Below are 20,183 nucleotides of genomic sequence, written 5' to 3'. Positions count from 1 at the left end.
GTTATTTATTCTGTATTTGTTGAAGGAATATTTCTATTTCGTGTGGTTGATGTAGTATGCCACGTCTGAGTCCTTGTCTGAGAAAACACCAATTGAGGGCTGGATGCTCTAAAATTGCCGTAAAAGTCCTGTGGGTTGCGGTGCTGCCGGTAAATGGTCAAATTTTAAAACGGTGATTGATGTTGAAACAATTTCACATGCAAAGGAGTTTCGTGAAGGTTTGTTGTAATCCCATCTGGTCAGTCATTGGATAAATTGACTGGCTTATGCAGAGCCGGCATGGGAAGCTGCAAATAGCTGGGCGGCACGGGAAGCCTCAAAGCAGCCTTCTGCCACTCATCAGTTCAGGGCAAAAAGAGTAGGATTTTAAAATATTTTTTAATGGCCAGAGATGTGTGTATGTTACACATGTACATCTGTGCTCATAAAAAAAAAAAGTCATGACTGCCCCCTCCCCCACACCCCCCAAACTTAAAAAAAAAAAAAAAAAATTGGCAAGAGGAAAGTCCACTCCTACTTCGGCCACCTGGACACCCCCACACCTCTGACCCCCTACTTTTAAACTGAAGATCAGCAAGAGGGATGACCACTCCCTCTTGCCACCGGGGTCCCGCTGAATTATGGAAATATGCAAGGAAGCCTCTGTTGAATCCAGCGAGGCTAGAAATTCCTCCTGGCGCTACTGAAGCTATGACTGAACACATGGCCTCCTTCTGGAATTAGGCCTATTCAGTGCTGCATTGACTGACTTCAGGTTCATGAATGGCTTCCAGTCATCTGAGACTTTCTTGGGCATGATAAAGTATAGAGTATCTGCCCAAGCTCAATTCCTCAGTCAGTATGGATTCTATGGCTTGAATATCCATGAGCCGTTTTACAATTGCTCGGACCTTGGCCACCTTCTCTGGCTGCTCAGCTGGAGAGTCCACAAATAAGGGGGCATCCCTCATGCCATTTTTGGGGGGTTTGGAGGGGGGGTGCCTGGCATGGGGGAGGGGGACTTTTTTCTTTTATTTTTTAATGGGACAAATTGTGTGTGTGTATAACAAACATGTTAAACATTGCAATGGAACAATTCAAATTTTGGAATAACCATACATACCAATAAGAAACATTTATGGAGTTCAAACATTCCCCAATGTGCTACAGCAAGACACTGTTCTTCATACCCTTGAAGGCTGACTGATATCAAAATCTCAGCTTTGACTTGAACTGTTTTGAAAGAGTAGGCAGGTGGAGAAATAACTGACAGGGTGGGATTCCAGAATGATACATCTATCTACTAGAAAATATATTACCAAGGTAAGAACTAGAGAATGACACAGTGACTGTTATCCGAAGGAATGGTGGGGGAAAAAGACTGGCGTGGTGAATGGCCTTGTTCCCACAGAAAAGTATTTGCTGCAAATTGCCTCCCTTCTCACCCCCTCACAGTCAGCAGCCCTCCTCACGATCGTACATCCAGCAGCCCCCTCTCACAATCATGGGCAGCAGCAGCAGCCCCCCCCCCATTTGCAAGTCCAGCAGCCCACCTCTCACCCTACTAAAGCTGGTGTTAGACATAATTGGGGACTGCAAAGCCCAGGCTGTGCTTCTTTAGCTTTCAGCTAGCTTAGGGCTCTCTCAGACCAGGGGTATATGCCCTAGTTGCACTCATCTAACACTATTCCTGCCATGTGTGACTGAAGTATTCTGTTAGCTTGATTTTTCTATGTAGCTTGGGCTGATCTTCAACCCCCACAGAACCACACCTGCGAAGGGGGGAGGTGAAATTGCATCCGGCACTCTGATGAGCCCTGATAGCCCCCTGTGGATGCCTCAATGGCTGTGCGATTTAGTAGGCAAGTTAACCTACTGGGGAAATGGACCCTGGGATCTACAAAGATTTCTACAGGCTAGCCAAACAGGTCCCCAAAGGATTAACCTGCCGGATGCAGACCTGTCTGCTTTTTCTCCACGTAGGCAGAGTTCTCCCTCACACTGGGGAACTCTGGTGCACCGATAGCCACAAAAAATACCAAAAATAATAAAGAAATCTACAGAGCAGATCAGAAAAGAAAACTGAAGAAGGCAACAGAACCCTTGGTAGGAGGAGGAGTTGAATACCTGGAGTGAATTCCTTCCGAATGACTTGTGAGCATGGGAAGAATACCCTACTGTCCAGAATGATACACCTATTACACTAGAAATGGAGTTAGCTTCAATACTGAGAAATCATCCTGGGTCTCTAGACAGCTCATTGAGATTTGAAAATCATGTCAAAAACTTAGTCCCAAAAGTCCTTTGTTACATTACAACAATTAAGAAGGGTCAGACCATACATTTTCCAACAACATTACAGAATAATCGACTATTCTGTCACTACTAGACTATTGTAATGCTCTACTCTCAGGAATCTCAGTGAAATTAATGAAAAAACTCTAGCTGATACAGAACACTGCAGCAAGACTTAAATTCTATAAATTAAGATTTGATCATGTTACACCACTGTTTATGGAGCTACATTGGCTCCAGGTAGACAAGTGGGTCAAAATATGCTTTTTAACATTTAAGATCTTATATGGAGAGACCCATGACAGATTCCCCAGATTCACTGAACTACTAGGCAGATCTGTCGAACATTCTAACTCAAACCATTTGATACTGTCTTTTCCATCCCTGAAAGGTGTAAGATGATTTACTGCAATTAATTTAACTATCAAACTGCAAAAATATGGAACTTACTTCCCATAGAAATTCACAACAATCTGAAAACATGGCACTTCTAGAAATCCTGATTAAATGTCTAGCTGACCATGTTTTTACACTGTACATATACCTTTTTTGAAGTGAAAAATGCTATCTGTAACTCACTGTATCAGAAGTCTTTCTTACAAGTCTAATCTGATTCTAACTTGCCCTGTATGTTTATTTTTGTGTAACGATAATGCATTATGGCCCATATTCTATAAATGGTATGTTAAGCTAGGCACCCTACTGGCACCTAACTTAAGTGGAAAATGCCATTTAAAAATGAATGATAGTGTTTAACAGAAAAAAGTAGGTGCCTACTGTGCTTAAAAAATTGCACCTACATTATGGCTATGGAGGCGCTTTATGACGCGTAACATCACTATAGGCAAGACTAATGCTAAAAGTGGCATTAGACATCATAAAGCGCCTCCATAGCTGTGATTCACGTGAAAGGTAGGCGCCGGAAATGTAAGCCTTAAAAACCCTGGCCTACATTTCCAGAGCCTCCCTTTCATGAAGCCACGATTCTATAAATGGTGCCATTGTGTGATTTAGACGCAATCAGCCGCTGTTTTATAGGTTAGCGCTGCTGCTGATGCCATTTATAGAATCTGGGCCTATATGCTTATTTCTGTGTAACAATAATGCATTGTGGGCTGGATTCTGTAAATGGCGCCATTGCCGTCATCTGCCTAAAAAACGTCCACCAATCGTATGTCAATCACAGAATAGCGCCGTTTATAGATTGAAGCTTGATGAAAGGTAGGCACTGGAAATGTAGGCCAGGGTTTTAAAGGCCTACATTTTTGGCGCCTACCTTTCGGGTGAAGCACGGCTACAGAGGTACTTTACGATGACAAATGCCACTTCCGGTGTTATCTATACCTGCAATTGCATTAAGCATCATAAAGCACCTCTGTAGCCGCGATGCAGGCAGCATTGTTTTAGGCGCCAGTAGGTACCTACATTAAAAAAACCAAAATTATATTAATCATTTTTAGACAGCTTTTTTCACTTAAGTTAAGCACTCAACTTAAGCTACCATTTATAGAATATAGGCCTATATATTTATTTCTATGTAATGATAATGCTGTTGTAACCCGCATCGAACTCCACCTTGGAGGATTTGGTGGAATAAAGATCATATATAACATAACATTATGTTGAGGAGAAGCTACAAAGGAAGCTGGTGTGAATTGTCTATAGGAGACGAGGCAAAAAACAGAAAACAAAAACCTCTGCAACACCACAGGGGAGGAGACAAACAACCAAAAGTGAACAAGACCTAAAAAAAAGTCAATGGTGTCCAAACAAATGTATTCCAGTATAAAGTCAACAGACAACTCGACACAAATCATATTTCAGCCACTATGACTGCATCAGGAGTCTGAAAGCTAGAAACAGGAATAGAAAATAAATAGGACAAAAACAGTAAAAGTGAAAATATAACAATGATGTTAATATACATAACAATCACAGAAAAGATATAAAAAGAAATGAAACCTAAAAACCTATCAATGATAGAAATTGAATTAGATAAATCCACCATATAGTAAATCCACCAGATAAAAGGAATCCACCATTGGAAACGGAAAATATCCATGTACTTGCAAAACATGAACATTTCATGAAAACATATACATAAATGGACTAGTACATAAATAAATAATTGTAAATATAAATATATCATCTTTAAAATAATTTTTCCTTTTTGGGGCACTTTGAGGCTTCAAATGTGATTGCACCCTTATTTTATTTATTCCAATGGACAGATAGATTAATGCGCCTATGAGTGTGTATCATGGTATGTTGTTCCGGTTTCTGTGTTTCATATTTCCATTATAATGCACCCTTTGTAGAGTTAATCAATGCTAATGTTTAGTTCTGAGTATATATCACTCACCTATTTGTTGTATTTCACTTTTTTGCTGTATTTAATTATGGTACTGTCGGTGATTCGACTTTGCATTTTGATATTGGCTTTTTTACAATGGTTGTTTTACCTGTCATTCCTTAAGTCATCTTGTTCTATGTCAGCATATTAAGGCTAGATCAGACACATATAAATCTTAATGCTTCCATTGCAAATTGGCCTTACTTTTTTTATTCCATCACACTTTTCACATAATTTCTTCACTTTAAAAATTTTACTTAGGTTTCTGCCTTATGTACTTTCTGAGTTTGTGTGTTGATACTATAATTTTCTAATGGTTTACACACGTGTATTGTACACTGTTCCATTTTTGGCATAACTTTTTTCACTAGTTATTCATTATTAGAAGTTTTTATAGTAGTTCTTTTAGGTTTTTTGTTTTTTCATTCTTAATATTTTTCTAATCAAATTGCACTAAGATACTTTCACACATTTGTTTTTATATTATATTTTCATATTTCTATTGCAGTTTTCAGCTGATATTTGTTTCATCACGTCACATTTTTAAAAATTATTTATTTTTCTCATCAGGTTTTATAGGTATTGATTTTTTAAAATATGAAACAAGGTTATCAATCTACCAACTAACACTACAGAGGTGGTAATGTTGCTCCTCTCTTATGCTTTTTGGGGCAAATTCTATAAACGGCGTCCCAATTGTAGGCATCCTGACGCTGTCTAACCAGACAATCTAGACATACATTATTTTAAAAAATCACCCTGAGGCAGGCAGCCTACATTGTAGGCATTTTCGCGAGCCTAGGGAGACGCGTAAGGCCGCCTAAGCTCGACCAAGGTTAGGCGAGGGCGTGATTTCACCCAGAAGTGGCCTTAGGTGAGCTTAGGTGGCCCTAGGTGTCTCCCTAGGGCTGCGACAGACACCTGAAATGTAGGCCATCTCCCCCTCCTGCCAGAACCCCCCCTTGAAAACTTGCTCCCAATAGGATGCACCAGGAAGGGGAAGGTCCACTATTCTGTGGAGGCGGGCCTGCCTGCCAGAAGGAGTAAACATCCCTCCAGCCAGCCTACAAGAAAAAGGCATGGGAGGATCCAACTGGGCTTGGGGGGTGTCGGGGTGGGAGCAAGTTTTCAGGGGGGTTTTAGCAGGAGGGAGTGGGTATCCCTCCTGCAGTTGATCTTCGGGGGTAGGAGTGGGTAGGGTGGGTTTCTGGCAGGAGGGACTGGGTATCCGTTCTGTGGGTGATCTTCAGGGGATGGTGGCAGGAGAAATTGGGAATTCCTTCTGCCACAGACGTTCGGAGGGGGGAAGGCTTCGGGGGCATCCCTCATGCCATGGCCACTGAGCTGATCACGGCAGGGAGATTCTGTTGTCAAGATGAGCTCAGTAGCCACATGATTCTCTAACCGGGCCTGTGACATGGATGCTGGTTACAGAATCAGGATGGTTAGGTGTGATTAGGTGGACAGACAAGATTCTATATAGAATGCCCGTGTGTGATTCTCAAAAGCTGCTTAGGCAGCTGCTGAAACTGGGCGTCCTATACATAATCCTGCCCTTCATGTTCATTGTCTCTTATGTTTATACTAGTGTTTAAGCCCGTTACATTAACGGGTGCTAGAGTAAATGTCTGTCTGTCTGGTTTTGGTTTTTTTTCTTTGTCTCTCTCTCCTTGGACGCTGCCTGCCTGTCTGTCATTTTTTCTGCCTGTGTCTCTCCCTATGTCCTTAATGCCCTCAGTGCCTCCTTATTATGTCCTTAGTGTCCCTTCCTACGTCCTTAGTGCCCCCAGTGCCTCCTTCCCATGTCCTTAGTGCCCCCAGTGCCTCCGTCCTTTGTCCTTAGTGCCCCCCGTGCCTCCGTCCCATGTCCTTAGTGCCCCCAGTTTTTCTTTCCTGCTTAGTGCCCTCAGTGCCCCTTTCTATATCCCCATCACTATCTTCCAGACTTTGTCCCACCCCAACCCTGATGCCAGCCTGCCTCCCTCCTTCCCATCCCCCTGAGCAGCATGTTTCCATTTAACCCCCCACCCCCCCGAAGCCAGTCAGCCTGCCTCCCTCCCATTCCACTCAGCAGCATGTTTCCATTTAACCCCCCCACCCCCCTGCCACTACCGCCGCTATGCAGCCGACCCCAATGACCCTCCCACCGCTAGACGGCCGACAAACCTCCCGGCTCCAGCAGTGTCCGAGACATAGTAAACACGCTGCTTCGCGGCCTTCTACTGCCCTAATTTCCTCTGCCGCGTCTCTGATGATGTCATCATGGACGCGGTAGAGGAAATCCGGCCAGTAGAAGAACGCAAAGCAGTGTGTTTACTGTGCCTCAGATGCTGCTGGAGCCGGGAGGTTTGTGTTCGTCTCGCGGTGGGAGGTTCGTCTGGGAGGGTCAACGGGGGTTTCGGGTGTGCCGGGTAGGGTCGGTGCCGGGTGGGGGGAGTCGCAGCGTGTTACTTGCCAGCGGTCGTATGTCCTAGAATAGAACCCTCAGCGGCATGCGCACTCCTGCCGACCATGGAACTACAGATCAGGGAACACGCCAGTAAGAGTGCGCATGCGCGCTTAGCGTTTTATTATAGTAGATGTCTTATTTGGTATGGTGCAAATGTATTTTTATTATTACAATGACTCTTCATGGCATCTCTACTTTGTTTTAAATAGACACATTCATTTACTTCCCCCTCCCCCCATCTTATGAAGCCGCATTAGGCTTTTTTATCGCTGGCTGCGGCGGTATTAGCTCTGATGCTCATAGGAAGATTGGGCGGAAGATTTCAGCGTACTATCTACAATGACACCCAGATCTTTTTCTTGGGCACTGACCCCCCAGGACGTACCCTAGCATCTGGTAATTATGAAATGGGTTATTCTTCCCAATGCGCATCATTTTGCATTTGTCTACATTAAATTTCACCTGCCATTTGGTCGTCTTCCAATTTCCTAAGGTATGCCTGCAATTTTTCACGACGTTGTTTTGTTTTAGGGTTAAGGGTTTCAGTTTCTGTTCTCACTAATCTTTTAAGGAGATGCTACTCTTTCCCTTACTCAGTCTGTAACAAGATGAAGAGTCCTGGATACTAAAGCCCTTTGTCAGATTCTTGCTGTGTCTTGTTGATGAATATGTAACAAGAAGCTCATTCTGCAACATTCTGCCTTTTAGAAAATGACATCTCATGAGTTAGAGATAAAATGTGGCCCCTCACAACTGTGTATCTCAAAGTTCAGGAATGAAGCAGTGTTGCATCTTACTTACATGGCAGCGTGTCTGCACGGTTCTTTTGGATCATTATGCAGAGTTGTAGCACCAGTTGGGGAGCGCTTTCCAGGAATGTCTCCAGGAGGCGCAACATGTTGACATCTGCATATTCGTACATCATAGCCCAATAAAAGCGGCGCTGGTGTTCCTTCTGCCTCTGGCTCTGAATACCCAAGTACATTGTTCGGATATATCTAAAATGACAAAAAAAAAAAAGAAATAAATGTATTCATAGTTTATCTCTGAGTGAAAAAGATACCACCCCTATGTTAAATTAAAAACTTGAAGTTCCATTGGCAATTTTCTAATCAGCTGATATATTGTTTGTATATTAGGATTTATTTCTTGAAATGGGACATAAAATTGTCCATTGTGGCATATTCCAATGAACAAAATCAGTTACTTATGGTCATCTTGAAGCCATTTTTATGGCATTCAAAGATTAGAAAAAAATGCATTTACACTAGTAAATCTTGAGTCAGAAAGCTATCACCTAAGTCGATCTAAATAGCTTGTTTGCTACATGTAATAAAATGCTGCTATTTTTTGCTAGCTATCCATTGACTTTATTCAAGAATTCTGTCAAACTGAGCCCACAATACAGGAAGTGGACCTATAGTAATCATGGTTCCATATGCATTGTCAGTTAAACCAGGGGTGTCCAACCTTTTGGCTTCCCTGGGCCGCACTGGCCAAAAAAAAATGTTTCTGGGGCTTCACAAACGCTGAAGCAAGACAGAGGAGGGAGCCGGCAAGATGGTAAACACCCGGGGGCAGCAGAGGAAAACACTGCATCGCCCTCGACCAGGGCCACACAAAATACTTCACGGGGGCCGCATGTGGTCCTCGGGCTGCAGAATGGACATCCCTGCCTTAAACCTATGAGAACAATAATCTCTTCTTTGACCCAACACACATTTTATCTTCTTGTCCAGCAAGTCTCAACTTAAACAATCAGAAAAATGTGTTAGCAAAAGACAAGAAATAGGTGCACTGGATCTTTTCTAAAAGACTCTTGCTTGTAGTATGTAATCTTCCCTTTGACAGAAATAGCAAAAACCACATTTTTAACCTTGGAGCAATGATAATAGTTTTAAGCAGTGATAAAAGTAGTTTTAGGAAAATGGAAACTTTTGATTACCCATCTGAGATAGCTTGATGGAATTTTGATATCTGGTAAGTTCACCAGTAAAAATCTCTCTTCTACACACTTATCTCATGTCCAGCAAAGCTTAGGAGATATTCTCTCTTATTCTGATATATTTAGATAACTTCCCCATGGATCGATGATCTGCCCTTTAGAGAGAGCACATCTTTATTTTCACTTTATATTTTTACTATGCCATAAATGCAGAATTTGGAATCATTCAACTTGAAAACTTAAGTATTTTGGCCTGGATATTATAAAACATACCCACAAAAGCAAGCACTGTGACTATTATCCTTGGGACTGCATATTAGTGCTGCAGAAGCCTGAAACTGACATTGAGGATAAAGATGCCTTTAATGAAATCCACATTAGACAATGTCATTTCAAGTTTATATGGGACTTCTACTGCAGTTAAACTTATCTATCACCCAAAAAAATAATAATATATACAATCATGTTACTCCTCCTCTCCGCAAAGCTCATTGGCTGCCCATAACACACCGCTTCACCTATAAAATCTTACTTCTTGCTTTCAAAATATAAAACTCCCATCAACCAGCTTTCATTGATAAACTTTTAATCCCATATGCATCTTGCAGGACCCTTCGATCTAGTAATCAAAACCTGTTCACCATCCTTCCGATACGAAAACTCTTTTACGACAACACTCGCAAAGCCATCTTCTCTGTTACAGCTCCCACATTGTGGAATGCTCATCCTACTGATATTTAGATAAATTTAAATCCAAACTTAAAACGTTCCTCTTTAAAGACGCCTTTACTCTGTAAATTCCATTTTCTATGAAAATTGATCATCCTTTGAAGAAATCCTAAGACAACCAAAACGCTTCTTTTGAAGCGACCTCTCCAACCTAACTGTACTTCCCTTTCCCATTCTCCTCTTTTTATTTTTATTTTTTATCTCGATGTATTTATTAATCTCTCCTTCCCTTCCTCTCCTAATGTATCATGTATATCTATGCATAAATGCTCCCCATTTTCTTAGTTTAGATAAGTTTTTACATTTTACTGTAAACCGTTCAGATACCTGTATGATAAATGGTATATCAAAAATAAACTTGAAAACATATTTTCACTGTTTTTACAGTGCCCGCCCGCCAAATGTTTTTATTGTTTAGTTTCTCATGTCATTTATAGGATTTTTAGTTTTTGTTCAGGGTTTTAAATAATTTTTTTTTTCGTTTTAGGTAAACAATGTTATGCTTATCATATATTGCACCCTCCTGCTCAATAATGTGCTTTCTGATAAATGGCAATAGAACAAATGCTATTGATGTTAATGTTTATTGAAAGCTTCTATATCGCTACTACTAACTACTGGGGAGTCAATTCAGAGTGGTTTACATGAACTTCTGTAAAGGTGTTACAATACAGAGTTAGCATTTTTTGAGATGGATTTCAGTACAGACCCATTTATACCATAATCAATCATCCTACATATATGTACACATTTATACCATAGTCAATCATCCTATGTATATACACATATAATACTAGTAGTGTGTACTATGTTCTTACTAAATCCTACTTATTTGCACACATAATACCTGTATCATGTTCTATGTTGTGTTCCTAATGGGGACTAGCCAGTTATCTCCTCTAGGTTGCCTTATTAGTTAAAGTAGTCTGTGAAGACTATTGATGGCTAAAAATGCACTTTTGGATTTTTTTTTCCTGTCATTTCAGTTAAAAACTACATGAAATGACATGGAGAATCTCATTTGCATTTCCCATATTGCTTCAAACAAATGCATCTTTCTAGCATTTGGGGCAAAACACCCTATAATTGCAGCTTTACCACAAGTTATAAGTAACAGCACAGATCTAAGATTTACTAATTTTTAATTCCACTACAGCTCCATTCTCCTAACATATCACCAAGCCAAACTGTTTCATATTACTTTCACTCAAAATACTGTCTGTGCTATAAGAGTTGCTGGGACTATCATACATACACAGTGTTCTCCCTAGGGCCTTTCAGCTGGGCAGTCCGCCCAGGTAATTGAGATAACTGCCCAGCTAAACTCTGCGGCCTCCGCTGCTGCTCAACATAAAAAAAATAAATAAAAAAGCCGGCTTGAAGATTTCACCTTAACCCGTAGCGAACTTATGCTCCGGGGCTTTAACGTGTGTGTGCCGGCTTCCCTTCTCTTCCCTCCGAAACCGGAAGTTATGTCCGGGGGGGAGGGAAGAGAAGGGAAGCCGGCACGCACATGTTAGATCCCCGAAGCATAAATTCGCTACGGGCTAAGGCGGGAGACAGGTCAGTGAAGTTTTCCATTTGCTCTTCTTGCTGCCGGGTCCTGCCTACTTTCAGTTTCCACGAAGGCAGGAGCTGGCAGCATTTTCCCCAATCGATTGTGATCTTGGGCCGATCAGCCTTCTTCTTCGACGGCAGAATTGACATCGGGGGGAGGAATGCTGGTCGGCCCGAAGTAGGGAGAGGTTGGGGGGGCGGTGGCCAGCGGCTTTGGGGCCTGTTCCCCGATGGCAGTGACATTGGCAGTGGCTTGGTGGAGGGCAAGGAGAAAGAAAGTAAGAGGGCAAGAAGAGAAACAGAAAAAAAGAAAGGGGGCATGAAGAGAGAAAGAAAAAAAGGGCAGGAAGAGAGGAAGAAAAAGTTGGGGGGAGGGGAATGAGGTCAGGAGGAGAGGAAGCATACAGGCTGAAAGAAGGGAAGAAAGATTGGATGTACAGTCAGAAGAAGAAAGTGCAACCAGAGACTCATGAAATCACCAGACAATAAGGTAGGAAAAATGAATTTATTTTAAATTTACTGATCAAAATGTGTCTGAATTTATATCTGCTGTCTATATTTTACACTATGGTCCCCTTTTACTAAACCGCAATAGTGTTTTTTAGTGCAGGGAGCCTATGAGCGTCAAGAGCAGCGCTGGGCATTCAGCGCAGCAAACTGCTATCGTGGTTTAGTAAAAAGGGAGGGGTATATTTGTCTATTTTTGTATGGTTGTTAGTGAGGTGACAGTGCATAGAGTCATCTGCTTTGACCTCTTTGAGAAAACCCCGGACTAGGAATGATTATTAACATTTTCTCTGCGTACAGTGTGCTATGCGGTTTTTTAAAAAATTTTTTTATTGTTAGTAGATCATTTTGACTTGGTCATTTTAAAAGTAGCTCGCAAGCCCAAAAAATAGCCAATGGTAGACTTCAGAAGGTTTCAAGTTTCAAGTTTTATTAGGATTTTATATACCGCCTATCAAGGTTATCTAAGCGGTTTTTACAATCAGGTACTCAAGCATTTTTCCTATCTGTCCCGGTGGGCTCACAATCTATCTAACGTACCTGGGGCTATGGAGGATTAAGTGACTTGCCCGGGGTCACAAGGAGCAGCGCGGGGTTTGAACCCACAACCCCAGGGTGCTGAGGCTATAGATCCAACCACTGCACCACACAGGTGGTGGTTAACGGTACCCTCTCTAAAACGTCAGAAGTGACAAGTGGAGTACCGCTCCTTTTCAACTTATTCATAGGGGACCTGACTCAGGGGCTTCAAGGTAAAATAACACTATTCGCCGACGCCGCCAAACTATGTAACATAGTGAGCGGCTCCGATTTACACGATAGTATGAAGCAGGACCTGTTTTTGTTGGAACGTTGGTCATCTACCTGGCAGCTGGGCTTCAACTCCAAGAAATGCAAGGTATCCATATTCAAGTTTCATCATGGTGCTCTGGTTTTGGCTCCAGTATTTGTCACTTCTGTTCACCAGGTCTGGCTATCCGTTACCGTCTCATATTTTAAAGACTCACTCGTTATAATTAGCGGTGATTCACACGTCTCTTCATAATGGACATGTCCGATTTTAGCATTTGGATCTTAGTACTATGGGTTTGGCCTTTTCTGGTTTCCTTTCTATAGTATGCTTTTCGTCTGGAGTCTTTTGAGTTTAGAATTACATTTTATGACATATTTTTGTGGTTATAATTGTATGACGTGTAAATTGGTCAAGTTATCCATTCTTTCTATTATTTTTTGTCCCCTCATACAGTGGCAGACTGCCCCGGGTGCCAGCCCTAGGGGGGTACACAGCCAGCTGGATCCAGAACTTTCCAAGCTGCTCTAAATGGCACCTGCACCTCAGCACGGCTGCCGTACTTATTCTGAAGCAGAGTCAGCAGCCGCACTGAAGTGCAGGAAGGTCCCACGATGACTGCATTTGCCGCCTCTGCCTCCGGAATTGCGGAACCTTGCTGCAATTCCCTGTGTCTGCCGGCCCACCCCCTTCAACGTCACTTACATCTTCCAGAGGCAGAGGCAACAGAAGCAGTCATCATGGGACCTTGCTGGTTTGGAGGGAGAGAGGAGTATAGAAGGGTGGTGGAGGGAGAAAAAGGAGGTCAGGGTGGTAAGGAAGGGTGGTGGAGGGAGAGAAAGGGGGCAGTTGCTGATGGAACTGGTATGCAGGGAAAGGAGAGAGAGACATAAGGGGGAAGGATACTGGATGGAATTGGGTTGGAGGGAAAGAAAGGGGGCAGATGCTGATGGAAGTGGGGGGAAGGGAGAGGAGAGAGTGAAATGCCAGACCATGGGGGTGTGGGAGAGGGAAGGGAAGAAGAGAAGGGAAGAAGATGGATGCCAGAATAATAGGGGTGTAGGGAGAGATGGAAGGGGAATACAAGGAGAGAAGATGCCATATAGAAGGGGCAGAGAGAGGGTAGACAGTGGATGAAAGGAAGAGAGTGTCAAGACTATGAGGAAAGCAGAAACCAGAGAAGACAATGTAGAAAAAAATTATATTTATTTATTTTTTTTGCTTTAGGGGAGATGCATCGCTGTTTCTGTGGTGTTGCATTGTATACAGAGTCCAGCTTCTTGGTAGTTCAATTTAACCTTTGTCTACGTTTTTCTATTTTATCCCCCCTTTTACAAACCTGTAGTGCATTTTTTTTAGCACTGGCCATGGTGGTAACTGCTCAGAATTCTATGAGAGTCTGAACTGTTACCACCATAGCTAAAAACCACATTACAGTTTTGTAAAAGGGAGAGGGGTTAGTTTGTGATTACATATTCCATACTAGGCGAAGGTGTGTTCGAAAGACATGGTTTTCAGTTAGGATTGACTGTGTAGGATTGATCTGTACTAGTCTGGCTTGTTTAGTTTTACAATGGGTGTATTGATGTTCTGCTCACTGCAATATGTAAGATGCTGCCTTTTCCTAGGCACACTCTTGTGTGATGTGTGGATTGTTACTAAAAATCATGTTTTTCATACAGATGGGGGGGTGTCATAAAATGATGGGCCTCGGGTGTCACATATGCTAGTTATGCCACTGCCTTCATAGTTTATATCTAATCCACAAGCCTGCTTTTAGGACCTACAGGGTATGTATCCCTCTGATTCATGACAATTTCACTTCTCATGTTATCTTATCCATTCTTTTTATTATACAACTGCCCAGATAAGTATCATTCTTTGATGTGATTGGACCTTGAAAATAAGGGCATCAGTGTTCTCCCCAGAAATTTCTTCCAGCCATGAAAAAACATTTGCTGCATTTAGTGTGCCACAAAAAACATTTGCTCCGTTTAGTGTGCCGGAGTTAAAAAAGTTTGAGAGACGCTGCTCTATACCATTTGAAAAAGGGCAAATATCTAATTATTCTAGAATTGGATTCTTCTTAAATTTAATATATATATTATGGAACAAGTGTCAAACCTTAAGAAAGGCAGTCATATTGAGCATTGGAAAATAACTAATAATAATTAACTAATACAAATAGTACACATTTAGGGCTCCTTTTAATAAGCAGCGATAGCGGTTTTACCGCGCGCTTAGCTCACGTAGAATTGCCGCACATGCTAGACGGTTAGTTCTAGCCGTGTAGCGTGGCAATTCTGCACGCGCTAAAAACGCTATTGCAGCTTAGTAAAAGGAGCCCTTAATTTTCCCCACCACCAAATTTCCCTGTCCCGCCCTACCCGGCTGGAAAAAATTTCTGGGGAGAACACTGCATACACACAAAAGACTGAAAGTAAAAGAAAATAATAAAGTGAAAAGTGGAGAGAAATAGACCTCAATAAACAGCTCTTGAACTAATATAACATTCACTAGAGATCATCATAGGTCTGAAAAAAAACTCCACTTACATCAAAAACAAAATCATTCATCCAGAACTTCAAAATGTCTTCAGTCCGTGTTTCTTAGTCCACAATCAACAAACTTGTGTGTTTCATATGCCATAATCAGCAATACTAATATTGTATATACTGGTGTTGAACTTATGTGTACGCAATTTTTATTTGCAATATTAGTCAACCAACAAAGTACAAGCAACTAAGAAGAAATACCCATCAGGAATCAAATACAAAGCACAATCAACTGTGGAGAAATACTCAACAGGAACTTAATAGTTCTAATAGCAGAAAAATCCTCAGAATTTTATGACTGTTTGATATTAACATTATCTCATGGCCATTTCATTCACTGGTTCTTGAATTCATATCTCAAATTTTATATACCTTTTAAAACTTTGCATTCAAAAATATCAGAGAACAAGATACTTCACTATAAAAATATTGGGCAGTGTGTGGTACAATGGTTTGAGCTACAGCCTCAGCACCCTGAAGTTGTGGATTCAAATCACATACTGCTCCTTGTGACCCTGGGCAAGTCACATAATCCCCCATTGCCCCAGGTACATTAGAAAGAGTGTGAGCCTGTCGGGACAGATAGGGGAAAATGCTTGAGTACCTGAATGTAAACCACTTAGGGCTCCTTTTATGAAGTTGCGTTAGGGCATTAATGCGCGGAATAGCATGCGCTACTACATTGCCGCATGCGCTAGACGCTAACGCCAGCATTGAGCTGGCGTTAGTTCTAGCCGCATAGCGCGTGGTGTAGCATGCGGTAATATCCTGCGTGCGCTAAAAATGCAAAAGGAGCCCTTAGACTATAAAAAGGAGCCCTTAAGACTATAAGTGGTATATAAATGCTTAAACAAATAATAAGCGGTTGCAAGAATATCATAAGCCCCCCTTTTACAAAACCATAGCACGTTTTTTAGTGCTGGCTATAGCGGTAAGAGCTCCGACACTCATAGAATTCCTATGAGTGTCAGAGATGTTACTGCCACGGCTGGCGCTAAAAACCACAGTACAGTTATGTAAAAGGGGTGGGGGGGGTGGGGGTAGGGAACGCATTTTAGAATCTAAAAGCATTTTTCATCTTACACATTTAAGCTGAAAGAAACTTTGTCACATTCCATGGTGGATATTCCCTTGAATAAGTAAAAGCTGTAAGCCAAAAGAGGGAGGAAGAAGGGTTAGTGGATACCAGCTATTCAAAACTAAGCTTAAGTGATCAGTGTCAGTTTCTTTCTAATAAGGAACCAAACTGAAATAAATCAAATAGAAAATCAATTTAAAATAAAATTTGATGTGCAATAGAAAGCAAAGCTATAACATGCCACAAGATGGGGCTCTGAACTAATTCCTGTTATGAAACCCAGCTTTTAAGGCCTCTTAGAAAACTGAAATTCTACTTAATGTTAGGGACCATTCTGCAGCTGCTAGTTTTATCTCTACTGGACTATTACACTCATTCTCTCTTCAATTCCTAGCTTTCTTGGTTAATGTAGTTCAAATAATTTTAAATGCTGCTGTCCGTATATTAACTAGAAGAAAGAGGAATGAACAAATATCACCTATACCGTATTGGTATTAGGCTTATGTTGAATGACGTATTTGTTTTAATACAACTTCGCTGTGGCTTAAATAAATAGCATCATGTTCTGCAGGACACTATAAGTCATATTTCTCTTCGGACCTCAGATTCCCGTGTGGTAACGTAACTCACTTACGGTACACATTGTCACAGGTCCATCACAAATTTCTTTTTTTCTGCAACTTATTCATTACTTGTTTATCTAAGAGACAGGTTGTATATAAGTTAAAACCATGTCACTTATCTTCCGTTGCCGTCTGTAAACTTCACCCCTTCCAACACATTTCAGAAACCTTCTTCAGGGTCAGGGTTTTTGACGTTTAAACTAGCTTCTTTCCATTATATCATAGAAAGAGGCTCGTTTAAACCTGTCTCTTAGATAAACTAGACTACAAGCAATGAATAAGTTGCAGAAAAAAAGAAATTTGTGATGGACCTGTGACAATGTGTACCGTAAGTGAGTTATGTTACCACACGGAAATCTGAGGTCTGAAGAGAAATATGACTTATAGTGTCCTGCAGAACATGATGCTATTTATATAAACCACAGCGAAGATGTATTTGTATATTATAATTGTTAATTGTCAACACTATCATTAGTAGCCACATAGGATTAGACATATTTATTTTAAGGCAGTTCTTTTTTTTTTTTTTTTAATCTTTATTAATTTTCCAAAACTAATACAAAGTACCAAGATTTATACAAACATTAATAATCAAAATAAGCACTTATATTTAATCAATATCAATGCAGAAAAAAAATCTCTCTCCCATCCCTTCCAACACATTTAATCAAAGAATAAACCAAAGAGATATCTCCCTCCCCTCCCCCGTTCTGGATGTGTATGGAAATAAATTAAAATTAAAAGACAACTATAATGAAATAATGAAAGATGTCAATGGGCCCCAAACCAGTTTAAATAAATTACTATGTCCCAACATATCAGCATCTTCTCATATCTATAGCACAAACATAAACTTGCCCACCAAAAAGGAAAATTAAAGTGATCGCAATTTTTCCAATTGCAGTTACCATTTGCATGGCTATCCTTGTCATAATTAAGAAAAGCTTGCATTTATAGCGGTCCATGGGGGGCTTAATATGCAACAATGTTCCACATATAACTACCTCATATGTCAATGGAATTATTGATTCCAAAATGAGATTAATCTGTCCCCATATTGACTTCCAATAGTTGAGTATCAAAAATATGAACATGTAACTCCCTATTTAATAGATTCACACTGGTTACCTATAAACCAAAGAATAACATACAAAATAGCTTTATTAGTATTCAGAACAATAACTACTAATGAACCACAGTTTATTGACCGTTTTCTAATTCCACACACCTCAAATCGTCTTCTCCGGTCCAATACTCAAGAGCTATTAATGGTCCCTTCACTAAAAATAATAGGAACTAGACGCCACGATATCTTCTCAGTCAAGGCGCCGCTTATCTGGAATACACTCCCCTTATATATTAGAAATATTAAAGATCTCAACTTATTTAAAATTAATTTAAAAACATTCCTCTTTAAAGCTGTATTTAACCTCTAAAAAATTTCTGATTTTACTTATATCCCAACCCTATTGTTTTACCCTTCCCCCTCCAACTCTCTTCTCCTCTATCTAGGAAACAAAATATTGTAACTTTTTTTCCTAATGTTCTTTCCCAATCCTATCCAGTTTTGTCCGTATTGTCAGATAAGAAAGCACTGTTTTTAACTTAAAATAGCAATTATATTAATTTTCTTTTTTTAATGTTTTTACCCCAATTGTATTTTTTTATGTAATTCGCTTAGAAATGTTAAGCGAACCATCAAATTTAAATAAACTTGAAACTTGAAACTTGACAATAGAACAACAGATGATCCAGTGTCCCAATGTCTAGATGACAGCACCAGCATCTATTAGATAACAGGGGTCTAAAAAGATCTATGTAACAGAAAAAACCATGTTTGTCTCATAGATGCTGACACTGTACATCTCATCCTCCAAGTCCAAATTTGTGGTCATCGAGACGCAGAAATATACTGCTTTATCTCAATGCTCCAAATGTCTCTAACACTATTTTTTGGTTTTTTATTCAAGAATTTAGAAATTAATTTATACCACCGGGCAACCTGATGTCCTAAAAAATCTGTCTGGAAGCATAGGATCTGCAAGCTATAATGAGTTTTTAAGTTTCGCCAATCAGGGAACCCACTCTGAATGACCTGCTTCAACTGCAACCACCTATAATTTTGGGACTTTGAAATACCGAATAATTGTTACAGTCGTAAAAAATCAAGCAGTTTCCCATTAGATATAACATCATCTAATGTACGAATACCTGCCTGCATCCAATGCTTCCAGAGTATCCCAGATCCGCCAAGGGAAAGATAGACCCAGAGGAATTCTGGTCTCGCTATGAAAAGAACACAAAACAAAGCGAAGAAATAGAACAACTTATGACCATCTGGATCACTGACAGCACAAACATTTTAAACGAAATTGCCCCCATAAAAACCCGCCAAATCAGAACTACAAAGCAGGAGGGATTGTTCGACGCAGAACTGCTTCTGATGAAGAGGGACCTCAGAAAATCTGAAAGACTATGGCTAAAGTCTGGATCCCAGGAACACAGAGTCACCTGGAGACTTAAACTAAAAACGTATAAAAACCTCACCAAGGAAAAACGAAAAAAATTCTACTCACACAAAATTGGTGACTTTACTAATAACAGTAGCAACCTCTTTAAGCTGGTTAATGACTTATACAACATCGAGACACTCACTAACAACCATGAAGAATCCACATTAACCGCAAACACAATAGCCGACTTCTTCATCTCCAAGATCCAAAAACTAAGATCTACCTTACCTACCTCGTCCAATCCCCTTGAGCTCTTTCCCATTCTTCCAGACACCGACATATATAAACCAGACCATGGGTCCAGAGCAGAGCTAAACTGGAACCAATTCACAACACTCGACTGGAAAACCTTCAACAAATTCTACAATAAATATTCTAACTCCTTCTGCAAACTGGACAACTGCCCCCCAACATCATGAAAACTGCTCCGATCCACTTCAAAGCCAACATGCTAACCTGGGTTAACTTCCTACTCTCCTCAGGAAACTTCCCTCCAGAGCAAGGCCATATTATGCTAACCCCAATCATAAAAAACGCGAAAGAATCCCCAAATGCCCCATCTAATTACAGACCAATCGCTAGCATCCCTCTATTCACCAAAATAGCAGAAGGGGTGGTAAAAGATGAACTCACAGCATATCTGGATAAATTCAACATACTAAGCAACAATCAATCGGGCTTTTGCGCAGACCACAGCACCGAAACCATTATAGCAGCCTTACTTGACCACTTGCACACACTCTTCAGCCAGGGCTCCAGTGCCTTGATCCTTCAACTCGACCTGAGTAGTGCGTTTGACCTAGTCGACCA

At 40.8% G+C, this 20,183-nt stretch overlaps 1 protein-coding gene across 1 annotated transcript in view; it reads right to left on the bottom strand.

Moving 5' to 3' along the window:
* The window catches only part of XKR6 (XK related 6), a 504,978-nt gene that overhangs the window by 20,924 nt on the left and 463,871 nt on the right, over nucleotides 1-20,183 (bottom strand). The window contains exon 2 of the mRNA XM_033938558.1: nucleotides 7,878-8,074. Within this exon, the coding sequence (XP_033794449.1) occupies nucleotides 7,878-8,074 (197 nt within the window). The remainder of the gene's footprint in view (nucleotides 1-7,877; nucleotides 8,075-20,183) is intronic.

The sequence above is a fragment of the Geotrypetes seraphini genome, chromosome 3 (genome assembly GCF_902459505.1).
Source record: "Geotrypetes seraphini chromosome 3, aGeoSer1.1, whole genome shotgun sequence".
Lineage (NCBI taxonomy): Eukaryota > Metazoa > Chordata > Amphibia > Gymnophiona > Dermophiidae > Geotrypetes > Geotrypetes seraphini.
Note: the sequence above shows the minus strand (reverse complement) of the source record. Positions and strands in the feature narration are given on the sequence as shown.